This window comes from Morus notabilis, unplaced genomic scaffold, assembly GCF_000414095.1.
Source record: "Morus notabilis unplaced genomic scaffold, ASM41409v2 Scaffold112, whole genome shotgun sequence".
Taxonomy (NCBI): Eukaryota; Viridiplantae; Streptophyta; class Magnoliopsida; order Rosales; family Moraceae; genus Morus; species Morus notabilis.
In genome coordinates this window covers 483,334-496,088 of record NW_010367100.1, presented here as the reverse complement: position 1 = coordinate 496,088, position 12,755 = coordinate 483,334, and the positions used below count along the sequence as shown (strand labels likewise).

The following is a 12,755-nucleotide window of genomic DNA, read 5'->3' as shown; positions in this document are numbered from 1 at the left end:
CAAAATGGGAATTTTAGAATTATGGAATTCTAAAATTAAATGCTCAAAAAATAATTAATTGAGAATTAATTATTATTTAAATAATGTGATTATTTAAATTTGAATTTGAATTGTAAACATAATTTAAATTTATCCTTTTACACTTATTTGATAAGTTGTTCAATTTAGAATTCAAATTAATTTAAGTTTGACTTAAATTCGAATTTGAATTTGAATTAAAATTGGACTACAGGATAAAGGATGATTTCTCTTCCTTCCCTATCCAGAATTGGCGCCACACACAAGGGAGAAAAATCCTAGGGTGGCCGGCCACATTAGAGATAAGGTGTAGGAGATTTTTTGTTCCAAATTCAAAATAGGAGATAGAGATTTGATTCCTTTTTGAAGTTGGACTTCTAGTCTTTAAATATGAGAATGATAGAAAATTGTGAAGATAATTTTTAAAACAGTTTTTCTGCCCTAATAGAAAGGTGGCCGAATTTCTCAAAAGAAAAGAAAAGAAAAATTTTTTCTCCCAAAAATTCCACATCGTGCATGCGTTGGTGTTTGTGGAAAAATTTGAGTGTTTATTCAAACCTATTTTGTCTTGTGTGTGCCCACACACACATCTACGTGGAATCAAGGAATTGACATGGAAGACTTTAGTTTTCTAAACACAAAGATTGGAGCAAGGACTGTTCGTGGTCAAAGAACTCAAGTTATCATCCGAGTCGGCCTCTAGGTATTTTTCCTAATTGAGTTCTTGACATATAAGTTAATGTGATTAATTTATTCGTGCATAAATTAATATAATCTATAGAGTATCTCAAAAGTTTTATGAAATTTTTGTTATACACGTTCTGCCTCCCCGCCACGCTTCCGCATCCGAATTCGATTCGGTTTCCAACATATTCTCCATATCTGCTCTTCGTATTTTTAACGATTCCTTCTGGTTTTGGTTTAGAATTTTTAGGGCTATGTTTTTGGTTAAGTTTTTACATTTTCTCTAGATCTGTTTTTATTTTTGCGTACCTAGATTGAACTTTCTATGATCTTCTAGATCTATGTTTATCTTTCTTTGTTTTTGGATCTACATTTTTCTACTTCTTTTTTTTTTCTTCTGCAACCTTTTAGATATGTCTATTTTTTTTTTGCGTACCTAGATTGAACAGGATTATCTTTTTTTTTTGGTTCGTTCGTTTCTATGATCTTCTAGATCTATGTTTATCTTTCTTTGTTTATGGATCTACATTTTTCTACTTCTTTTTTTTTCTTCTACAACCTCTTAGATCTGTCTATTTTTCTAAGTTTTTCGCCAGATTTCTTTGTTTCTCATATATCTTCTTTCTGCAACCTTCTAGATCTTTTTTTCCCCCTCGCCAGATTTATTGATTTTTCATCTTTTTTTTGTATATATATATTTCTCGATGTTCTATATTTCATTGTTTTCCTTTGGTTGTGTATGCATGGTACTTTTTTGTTCCATTACGTTATTTGTTACCTTCGTACTTCATTTGGTTGAATATTTTAGTTTTGATTCCATGGGTTCGTTCATGTTTTTCAGATCTATGTTTTTATTAATTTTTTTTTAGGATGTTGGGTCGTTTATTTTAGATCTATATTCGTTTTTTATGTTGTTCTGTTTTTTTTTATTTGTTATTCGACTATTATATTAGTGAAGAAATTTTTTTTTTCATAATTTGATATTTTTTTATTCATGTTATTTTTTTTGTCCCTGTTTTTATATACTATATCTTGATTTATTTCTATTAATTTGAATAAATGTCTAATATTTGTTGTGATTTAAATGTAATAATCTTTATATTAATCTTTTCATCTGCCACGTGTATTTTTTATTTTTTCGTTTTGTATAATATCTAACCAAAAAATAACTGTCTGTTATTTATTGGTTATATTTTGCGGTGCTCTTCATGCAGTGTGACGGCTGTTGCTAATTAATCATTACTTCTATTGGTTTCTGCTTGTAGGGATTTGTATCCGAGATTAAGCAAAACATTGGTAACTTTCTCTATAGATATTGTATGTTACTTTTTTACTCTTTCTTTGTCTACATTTTTCAGCTATTATTATCTACCACGTTCTATTCTCTCTGCTTTTTCAATCTTTAAAGACCATAATAATACTACCCATTTCTTACTAATCTTATCCCCTCCTTTATATTTTTTTGTTCTATCCCTGCTGCTCAGTAATTTTTGTTGCTTTCTTTGATCTATCGTTTTGCCCGTGGTCCGTTCAATTAGGTAATCACTTTTTCAATTTGATTTGGTTGATTTGTTCTAGAATATTAATTTATAGTGTTATGTTTGTTCGTTATATGAAATGTTTTATACTGCACTTTACTTTTTCCCTTCTTTATTCTACTCTCAGTCACTTATTTCTGTTCTAATTTGATTAACTGATATTTTATATTTACAAAATTTTCTAAATCTTATTAAGATATAACGTTTATCTTTATCAAAAATTCACTTTTTAATATCAAAATATTTTATTCTCTCCTGGTTATGATGATGTTATATTTCATTTGTTGTTAATATGTGCCGGGTAATTATTACTACAAATATGGCTATCATTGATGTTGCCCTTATTATTTTGGACTTATGCCAATATATTTTAATTTGTCTTTTGTTTTAGTTTTATTATATATTTGTATTTATAAAAGCTGATTTTGTCTATGATACTATTTTGTACATATCCGTTTGTTTCCTCTGTTGTTCACTCTTTTTCTTCTTCATTGTATTTTTGATAATTTACTGTTATTCTTAATTTATTAACTGAGATTTGATATTTACACAATGTTCTAAATTTTGTTACAACCGAATGCCTTTATTTATAAAAAACTCAGCTTCTTATATTCAAACATTTTATTCTTCTCCGGTTATGATGATGTTATATATCATTTGTTGTTAACATGTGCTGAGTAATTGTTATTACAGATATAGCTATAATTGATGCTGCCCTTATTATTTCAGAGTTATGCCAATATATTTTATTTTCATAAACTCTTTAATAATGTGGTTGGTAGCCATGTATATTGCTAGATTTTTTTCAATTACTTATGGTATATAGTATTGACAACAAATGGATTTTGTTTCAATTACTTATTGCTAATCTAAGCTATACTATTATGTCTTACTTATGGCATAAATTCCTTGATAATATACCTGGTAGCCATGCATATTGCCATATTTTGTTTCAATTACTCATGGTATATATTCCTTCCAACGATTGAATATAACCTGAACCAAATGTATATACAATTTACTTACTTATGGCATAAATTTCTTGATAACATAGGTGGCAGCCGTGTATATTACTAGATGTCATATATATAACCTCATTTTATACTTTCCTGTTTTTCTTACCTGTGTTGGACAACTTTTCCCTTCCAGTTCACTTTTGATCATTCACTACTATTTATATTTCAGTCACTAATATTTATTGCCTGTACTTGACTATTCTTTCTTTCTAATCCATCTTTGCTCATTCACTGCTATTTTTCCTCCGTTGACTAACACTTTGTATTTATACATTGCTCTAAACTTTACTTCAAAATAATGTCTTTCTTTATCAAAAATTTTGTTTTTTATATTCAAAAATTAAATTCTCACACTGTTTTTATTTTTTTCTTACCATGTACCGGGAAATAAGCTACAAGTTTGTTCGAGGAAACATTACAAGAGGGAATCTGAAAATTTTCTTGCAGGGGCAAGAAATAATTCACAAGTCCAAATTTATGATGTAATTGAGATATAAATTTGTATATAAATTTTTCTCTTATTCTGTTATAATTATTTTCAGGAAGCAATAATAGCTTTCCTTTCTTTTAATACATGTAAAATAATACATATTATTATTTATAACTATATTACATTTATTTTTTTATTTAACGTTTATCAACTATTAAAACAAACAAAATAACAAATAAAAACATGAACCAAAAAAAGAGAGTTATGCCAGTCCAAACATTTTGCCCCGAAACAGCAACAAAAAAATCCGTTTGTAATCCATTTGTACTAAGCAAAGCCGGAATTGTACAATTCAATAGTTTTTAACATAATAATATCATTTAACATTATACAATTTTGTTTTTATTTTTTTATTCTGAAAACCTCATTTCTTTTTATTTTATATTTTACTTACTTTATTTTTTTCTCTAAATATGTTTCAATTGCTTTTTCTTTTTTAGTTTTTTCCTGATTTAATATATGTGTGGAGCATATTAGTATAATTAGGTCAATTCTAAAATACATTTGTTCTATTTTTTTCCTTATATTTTCTTTTTAACATATTATAACCATTAGGTGGTAATAAATTATTTTCCTAATGTGTCATTTTCAAGCAGATTTGGTCATTTCCTATCTTCATATTATACTGCAACAGTTGAAAATCAATCGTTACCTGCTCTATCTTCATAGCAAAGCATCATTTCTATATATAGTCTGATTTGGTTAGCTCTAATTTGCTATTTACACAGCATTCCAGGAATTACTAAAATTTTATGTCTTTATTATTTAAATATTTATTTATAAGATTAGATACGGTTGCTATTGATAATACTAAATATATTTATTTACTTTATCTATAATAAAATATATTACTTTTACTTTATAGTATAATATTGTAGGATACTATATATGGTTATAAACTATTAATTTCTTCTCATATTTTACTTATGATATTATTATTACAAAATATTTATACATATATTATTTTTATTTCTGAAATTATATATTCAGTTTATATATGTTATATTGTTTTATATCATAATAATTTTATAATATTCATTCATTGATTAAAAAATTCTCATAAATATTTACTTATCATGTTATGTACATTTAATTTATCTTATTTATTAGATAAAATTCTTTATACTGCTTTGTCTAATATAGTAATCATGTAAGCTCATATGTCATAATCTTTTCTAACATAAATATAAATTTTACAAAATAGTTTATTAAATCATAATGTATTGTAATACACAGATGGAGCCGAAGAAAAAAATTAAAAAATGCCCATAAAATCTAACTACCGCGTACGTCGTATCATCTCACATATGGACGAGGATTCAACAGTTGTAAATACTGCTTACTCAAGTAAATCAAGTTCTGGTACAAGAGATTCATTCACATTGATCCCTCGATCCAGAGTTGATGTGACGCAACATATGACCCAAACTGAAAACAGACATATACTACATATGTCTGAAATTGAAAGCCAACGTATGCAACAAATCTCTGAAATTGAAAGCAAATCTTCTGAACAAGTTCGTGCATCAGCATTCGTGAGAGTTTTTTACTATAGTAAAAAAGTTAAATGTGATTGTTTATGAGAACTTTTTACTGTAGAAAAACTCAAATTCTAAACTCGAATATGCGAAATGAACATGACCTAAATCCCGACTAAGATATATACTGTCCTCACTCAAATAATATATTTTTTTCCATGCCCATTTTATTTCACTTTACTCTTTCACTTTTGACCTTTTATCTAGCCTACCCTTATGAATGGAGAAATTACGGGGAACGAAAACGACAAATTAAAATGATTGTTAAATGATTTTTTTCATTAATAAGATGTGTGAATTGTCAAACGATTGGAAGTTTTGTTACTTCCTTTCCTGATGTGATGCCAACTTTAGTTGTATTTTCTACTTCTTTATAAGTTATTTTCTAGCTTTATGGTCACTTGGGCCTACGTTTTACTTCTAGTTTGGTTTCGTCACTTGTTTGAAAAAATGAAGAATTTATTCTTAAAAATGTATGAGTCTAGATTTTTATTTTTTATTTTTAATAAATACTTTTTTATTAGTATAATTATTTGACTAAAAAATTAAATCAATAGTAAAGAGTAAAAATCTTGACTCATGCACTTTTAAAGAGTATTTGTCAAAATTATCCCACTAGTTTTCAATTGTTTCTGTGTCGTTACTTTTTATAATTTATATCTGTGCACCGTTAGACAGGTTGTCGTTTGGTTAAATGAAAATTCAGTTTTAGCCAAAAATAAAATAGAAAAGATTCTAACCTGTTAGAAATCTTTTTAATAAAATAAAATTTTGAAATTTATAATAATTTTTCTTTTATTACAGTAATGTGGATATATTTAAAAAGAAAATCAGACATTGTACGTTCTAGTAAAAATAGAGACAGTTACAAAAGAAGAGAACTCATCTTTTTCTATTGTAATATATTTTATAAATTTTTCATATATGTATTTTGTAGCCATTGAAAAATATTGTGCTTTTTTATTTTATATTTTTCATGTTTTTACTTCGTCAAAAAAAAAAAATTATAGTGTACACCTCCTCTGAATTAAAACGTTGGCTCCGTCACAGTTGCAGCGTGAAACCTACAGACGGAAAATTCATCCATATATACATCTTTATGTTAGTTTTAAATGCGTGTATTCGAATTCCAAATTATTATCTCTAGATTACTGCATTCAGATTTTGGAGCTTCTAAATTATATATGTGTGTGTGTGTGTGTGTCTACATACATAAATTGCAGGGCTAACTGGCTAAGCAATATAAGTTAATTATAAAACATCACTATTACTTAAACAAAAAAAAGCAAAAAAACAAAAACAAAAACAAAACAAGAAAAACTCAATTTTTAGGTATATATTTTCACCGGCCACTAAACCCTCGAGTAAAGCAAGCAGGAGGTCATGTTCATTTCGCCGATTCGAGTTTAGAATTCGAGTTTTGCTACAGTAAAAAGCTCTCAGAAACAGTCACATCTAACTTTTTTGCTACAGTAAAAAGCTCTCACACAAAATCACATCTTAACTCGAATCAGCGAAGTGAACAGGCCCATAATTATCGATCAAAATTTATTGGGCACTATTGATGTTTAATATTGCTCGTGGATCCCACAATTCAGTAACAGAGGTACATAATACTCAATGAGCCTACTGCCCCCACTCAAATTCTTTTGAAAAAAAATATTACTTCCTAAAATTTGGTGATTTTACAACTAAATCCCGACTAAAATATATACGGCCCTCATTCAAATAATATATTTCTTTGTATGCCCTCTTTATTTCACTTTACTCTTTAACATTTGACCTTTTATCTAGCCTACCCTTATGACTGGAACGACAAATTAAAATGATCGTTAAATGATTTTTTTCATTAATAAGATGTGTGAATTGTCAAACGATTGGAAGTTTTGTTACTTCATTCCCTGATGTGATGCCAACTTTAGTTGTATTTCTGTTCACTTCGCTGATTCGAGTTTGTAATTCGACTTGAGATGTGATTTTATGTGAGAGCTTTTTACTGTAGCAAAAAAGTTATATGTGACTGTTTCTGAGAACTTTTTACTGTAGCAAAACTCAAATTCTAAACTCGAATCGACGAAGTGAACGGGGCACTTCTTTATAAGTTATTTTCTAGCTTTATGGTCACTTGGGCCTACGTTTTACTTCTAGTTTGGTTTCATCACTTGTTTGAAAAAATGAAGAATTTATTCATAGGAGTGTTTGAGTCTACACTTTAACCTCTTATTCTTAATAAGTATCATTTTATTAGTATAATTATTTGACTAAAAAGTTGAATCAAGAATAAAGAGTAAAAATTCTTACTCATACACTTTTAAAGGGTATTTGTCAAAATTACCGCAGTAGTTTTCAATTGTTTCTGTGTCGTTGTCTTTTGTAGTTTGTATCTGTGCGCCGTTGGACAGACTGTCGTTTGGTTAAATGAAAATTCAGTTTTAGCAAAAAATAAAATAGAAAAGATTCTAACTTGTTAGAAATCTTTTCAATAAAATAAAATTTTGAAATTTATAATAATTTTTCTTTTATTACAGTAATGTGGAGATATTTAAAAAGAACATAAGACATTGTACGCTCTTGTAAAAAAAGAGACAGTTACAAAAGATGAAATCTCCTCTTTTTCTATTGTAATATATTTTATAAATTTTTCATATATGTATTTTGTAGCTATTGAAAAATATTGTGCTTTTTTATTTTATATTTTTCATGTTTTTACTTCGTCAAAAAAATAAAATAAAATATAATGTATGCCTCCACTAAATTAAAGCGCTGATTTTGTCACTGTTACAGCGTGAAACCTATGGAGTCTACATTCTATTAGTGCTAATTTTTAGTACCAGTGGTCTAAACATTTTTCATTGCATTAATTCAAAAAAAAAAAAAAAAAAAAAAGATCATTTCACATCGTTTTGCGTTTTGACCAACGTTGAAAGTCCTTGCACTCGACTTTTCATGTCTGTTGCTCATTCAGTACGCAAAAGTGGTCTTGAGCCATAAATCGCGAAAAATGTAAAAATAAAAAAAAATGAAAAATGAAAAATGAAAAAACCGAGTAAAGATACGTGGTTTAATTAAATGACCGTTTAGTTTGCTGATTTAAATTTTTAATTCGTGTTAAGATGTGATTTTATTTAAGAATTTTTTATTATAAAAAAATTAAATATGACTGTTTTTTAAAATTTTTTACTGTAACAAAACTCAAATTTTAAATTTAAATCGATAAAATAAACAGAGTCTTGCATAACTACTAGCCCAAAATATGGTCGAAAGAAAATACTTATAATCAAGGGATATCATCATCATCATCTCCTTCTTTTTTTTATTTTATTCTCTTTTTAAGACATGTATATATGTCTACGTTCCCTGCCTGATATTTTTACCTTTTACCTATACCTATAGTCTTCGACTTTTATGATTCATGAATTAAAAAAAAAAATCTAATCTAAAAACAATTAGACGATAGTATATACATCATCATGTTTTATTTAATTATCTCTTCCCGCCCCCAAAGGACAAAGTTTTGCATTGTCTGTTTTTGTTTCTGAAAAGATCATGTATTAGTTGTGTTGTGTGAGAAAATATGATGGACACCTGGACCAACGGTACCACGACACGTGGCTATATTTGCTTTCCGCCAAGCACTCAACCCTCGACGCTTCGTTTCCCTCAAGATCAGCTGTAGAGCCCGAAGATGAAGTCCATGATTAGGGCGACGACCCCATGAGGCGTCGACGGTTGACTCCGCCTGGGTTGACACGATAAGATCCCTCGACTGCAGAAAAGATCGCTAGAAAGGGCGAGAAAGGCTAAACAGCACCGACGACGAGGGGAACGTCCCTTTAAGACACGACGGGTTACGTGCAAAAGTAAGAGAAGTCTGACAGTATTAATTGCAAGTTTATAAACCGCCCTCCCAGGGGACAGAAAAGCATTACGGAGAGTCACAGAGCCGTAATAGAAGACTAATTGGTTGAGTGAACAATACTAATTAGTGGGCTATGTATGGGCCTAGAGAGGGAGAGCACTTAAGTGTTCCTACCTACGAAGGAAACCCACCCAGTAAAGGAAGCCTGAGTATAAAAGAAGGACCCCAATAGGGAAGAGAGGGGCGAGAGGAAAAAGAACAAGAGAGAGAGATAAGATTGATTGTAAACTATAACCTCCACAGAAGAAATATAATATACACAGTGGATATAGCTCTAATTTTATAGAGTGAACCACTATAAAATTCTTCTTGTTCATTTACATACAGTTCATTCAAACACAAAAATACTTAAATCAAACTAGAATCCACACTTTCATTAAACCCACAAACCGGTAATCCAAAGGGTAACCTCAAGATAATCCGGCGGGTTTATTATTGGCGAAATCCAACCGTCAACAAGTACTATGAATTTGCCTGGGGAATTCAGTGGAGCATTCCCTATTTTGATCTCCCATGGGAAAATGGGCAAAGCAACCCAGTAATTGTGGGCTCTAGTCCTTATCCCAGCTTAAGTTCTCATACCTCTATTTTTTATTCAGAAAGTTTCCGAAGCCTGCAACTGAAAGAAGAGAATCCAAATATGACTGCTCCAATATATGGTCTTCCACTCGGTCCGATGGAATACAGATTCTATTTTGAGGTCATAAATGTTAACCTCTATTGTAGCTAGTTGGTAATTTCTGTTATAAGTATTAAGTGGTGATTTGATGTTGATGAGCTACATTGGTGTTATTGCAGAGCCAAAATATTAAACCAGAAGCTGAAGCACTTTTGGAGCCTCAAAACTCAAATGGGTAATGTTGATAGAAAGTACACAAAAATCTTTATGTTATACACAGGAGCGGAGCCAACGAGGCCTGGGGAGTAGCTGGCCCTCCTGAAATTTTTTTAATTACAACATTTGTATGATTTTTTAAAGTAATTATACCCTATGTTTTGATCATTGAGAAAGCTACTAAAAAGAGATTGAACGGTGTAAACCCACCCACATGCCGATTTAAGAAAAAGAGAATAATAAAGAACTACAGTTGCTTGAGACTCTTTTTTGATCCGATTCTCTAAGAAGTGGTTCAATTGAAAGTACCGTTATAAGTCTCGTAGAGATATAATTTGCCGGGAGCTGCTGGTTCAGTTGTATCAACAGAAGAAGCGCGGACCCTCATGGAACGCATGGCCAACCTGGAAAGAAGACTGACCGGGGACATCGCGGGGCTAAAAAAGAACATTGGGCAGGTGGCCGAGGTGGTAAACATCGACATTACGCCCAGTCGCACGCATGACCATCCGTTCACCGCGGAGATAATGGCACCCCCTCTCCCCGATAAATACAGGTCGCCGTCAATTCCACCTTACGACGGACGAGGATATCCCGACGACCATTTGTAAATGTATACGGGGCACATGCTCTTGCACGGATACGCCGAGGAGATCATGTGCTGAGTCTTTCGGAACCACCTGACAGATTCTGCCCGAAGATGGTTCCGGACGCTGAAGCCAAACTCTATCTCCAGCTGGGATGAACTAAAGGAAGCATTTTTCCTCCAGTTCATCGGGGTTAAAAAATACGTACCCCCAAAGCAGAACCTAACGACGATATTTGAAGATAACTCCCTTCAAAAGGGAACTAAACCGAAAACCCCCTTCCAGCTACAAAGAGTTCCTTACAAGGGCACAAGGATACATCAATGCTGAAGAAGCGGATGCCAACGACCCCGATCATAGGTCCAATAAGGGTAAAGGAGCCGAGCAGGGGTCGGCGCCATCAAAGCAAGACGGGAAGAAGCGTCGAGGAGGAGGAAGCGGAGACAAACAACCGACCCCGACGCAAGGAGCGCCGGAGGCCAAGAAGCCAAGACAGGAGGATACCCGCAGGCCTCAGCTGTTTCAGAAATACGACACCTACCATGAACTGACAGTAGGCGTCGATGAGATCTTCAACCAGATCGGCCGAGGAAACTTGTTGCGCCGACCTGAATCAATGAAGTCGGATCCTAACCAAAGGAACCAGAAGAAATTCTGTAGGTTCCATGGCGAGGTCGGCCACCACACGAATGATTGCGCTGACCTCAAAGATGAAATCGAAAGAGTGATCCGCGAGGGAAGGCTGCAGGAATTTAGGGCCGGACGAAGACCTCGCAACGACGGCCATGGCGGGCAAAATGACGGTGGACGCCGAGAGGAGAACCACTGCCCGGAAGATCGGGAACCTGTCGGCGTCATACGAACGATCCTCGGCAGCCCCTACATAGGAGGAGACACGCGGAGGTCGCAGAAGGACTACGCCCACGAGGCCAAGGGGGTATACCAGGAATGGTTCTGGAACGTCTCCGCCGCAAAAATCCCGAGACATAGCCACACTGACGTGGCCTTCAATGAGGATGACGCCAACGGAGTCCATTTCCCCCACAACGACGCACTGGTGGTGGAAGCAGTGATCAGAAACCACACCGTGTGTCGAATCTTAGTGGACAATGGAAGTTCGGTGGACCTCCCGTATTCCGACTGCTTGGAGAAAATGGGGGTCCACGAGGGGTAGTTGGAAAGAACCACCAGGCCACTGTACGGGTTCACGGGAGACTCCATCATTCCTCAAGGTACTGTCCGACTACCTATAACCGCCGAAGAAAAACCCCGATAGGCAACAATGATGGCCAACTTTATGGTCATCAAAGGAGGCTCCCAATACAACGCAGTAATCGAGAGACCAACCCTCCAGGCATTGAAGGCAGTAACCTCCGTCTACCACCAAAAGGTTAAATTCCCCACCCCAAACGGCGTAGGAGAAATTAAGAGCAACCAATACGAAGCCAGGATTGCATACTCCGATGCCTTACGCGGATATGACCAGCCGGGAAGACAGGAAATGAGGATGGTTCAACAAGGCCTCGTTGAGGATATAGACCCCCGGGTTCAAAAGGAAGTTACTTGGCCTCAGCCCGTCGAACAGTTGGAAGAAATCCAGATTGGCGAAAGCGGAACCACCAAAATACTAAAAATAGGTTCGGACTTGACCCCACCACTCAAAAGCGAGATTGAAAATTTCCTCAGGTAGAACCTGGATGTCTTCGCCTAGAGCCACTTCGACATGGAGGGGATCGACGCCAAAGTAATGTGTCATTCCCTAAACGTCGATCCCACGTATCCTCCCAAACACCAAAAACGGCGACCAATGAACCCTGAGAGGTATGAAGCACTGAAGGAAGAGGTCGACAAGTTAATCAACAATAGATTTATCCGGGAGGCGCATTATCCACGTTGGGTATCTAATCCTGTCTTGGTAATCAAACCCAACGGGAACTGGAGAACATGCGTCAACTTCAGCGACCTCAACAAAGGATGGCTTCCCACTCCCTCGAGTAGATCAAATGGTCGACGCCACGGCGGGGCACGAAATGCTGAGCTTCATGGACACTTACTCCGGATACAATCAAATCCCCATGCATCCAGCCGACGAAGAGCACACATCTTTCATAACCGATAGGGGTCTCTACT

General features: G+C 33.8%; 1 protein-coding gene across 1 annotated transcript; it reads left to right on the top strand.

The window, feature by feature from the left end:
* The first annotated feature begins 10,433 nt into the window (after window positions 1-10,433).
* Window positions 10,434-11,799, top strand: LOC112094237. The gene is made up of 2 exons (XM_024174633.1): window positions 10,434-10,645; window positions 10,884-11,799. Exons 1-2 carry the CDS (start codon window positions 10,434-10,436, stop codon window positions 11,797-11,799), a joined length of 1,128 nt encoding a protein of 375 aa, XP_024030401.1.
* Window positions 11,800-12,755: the final 956 nt, after the last annotated feature.

Excerpts from the sequence above, each read along its gene's own strand:
- LOC112094237 (XM_024174633.1), top strand. The coding sequence starts at position 10,434 with ATGGCCAACCTGGAAAGAAGACTGACCGGGGACATCGCGGGGCTAAAA. Across the intron at positions 10,646-10,883 it reads GGATATCCCGACGACCATTT|GGAACTAAACCGAAAACCCC; the intron begins GTAAATGTATAC and ends TCCCTTCAAAAG.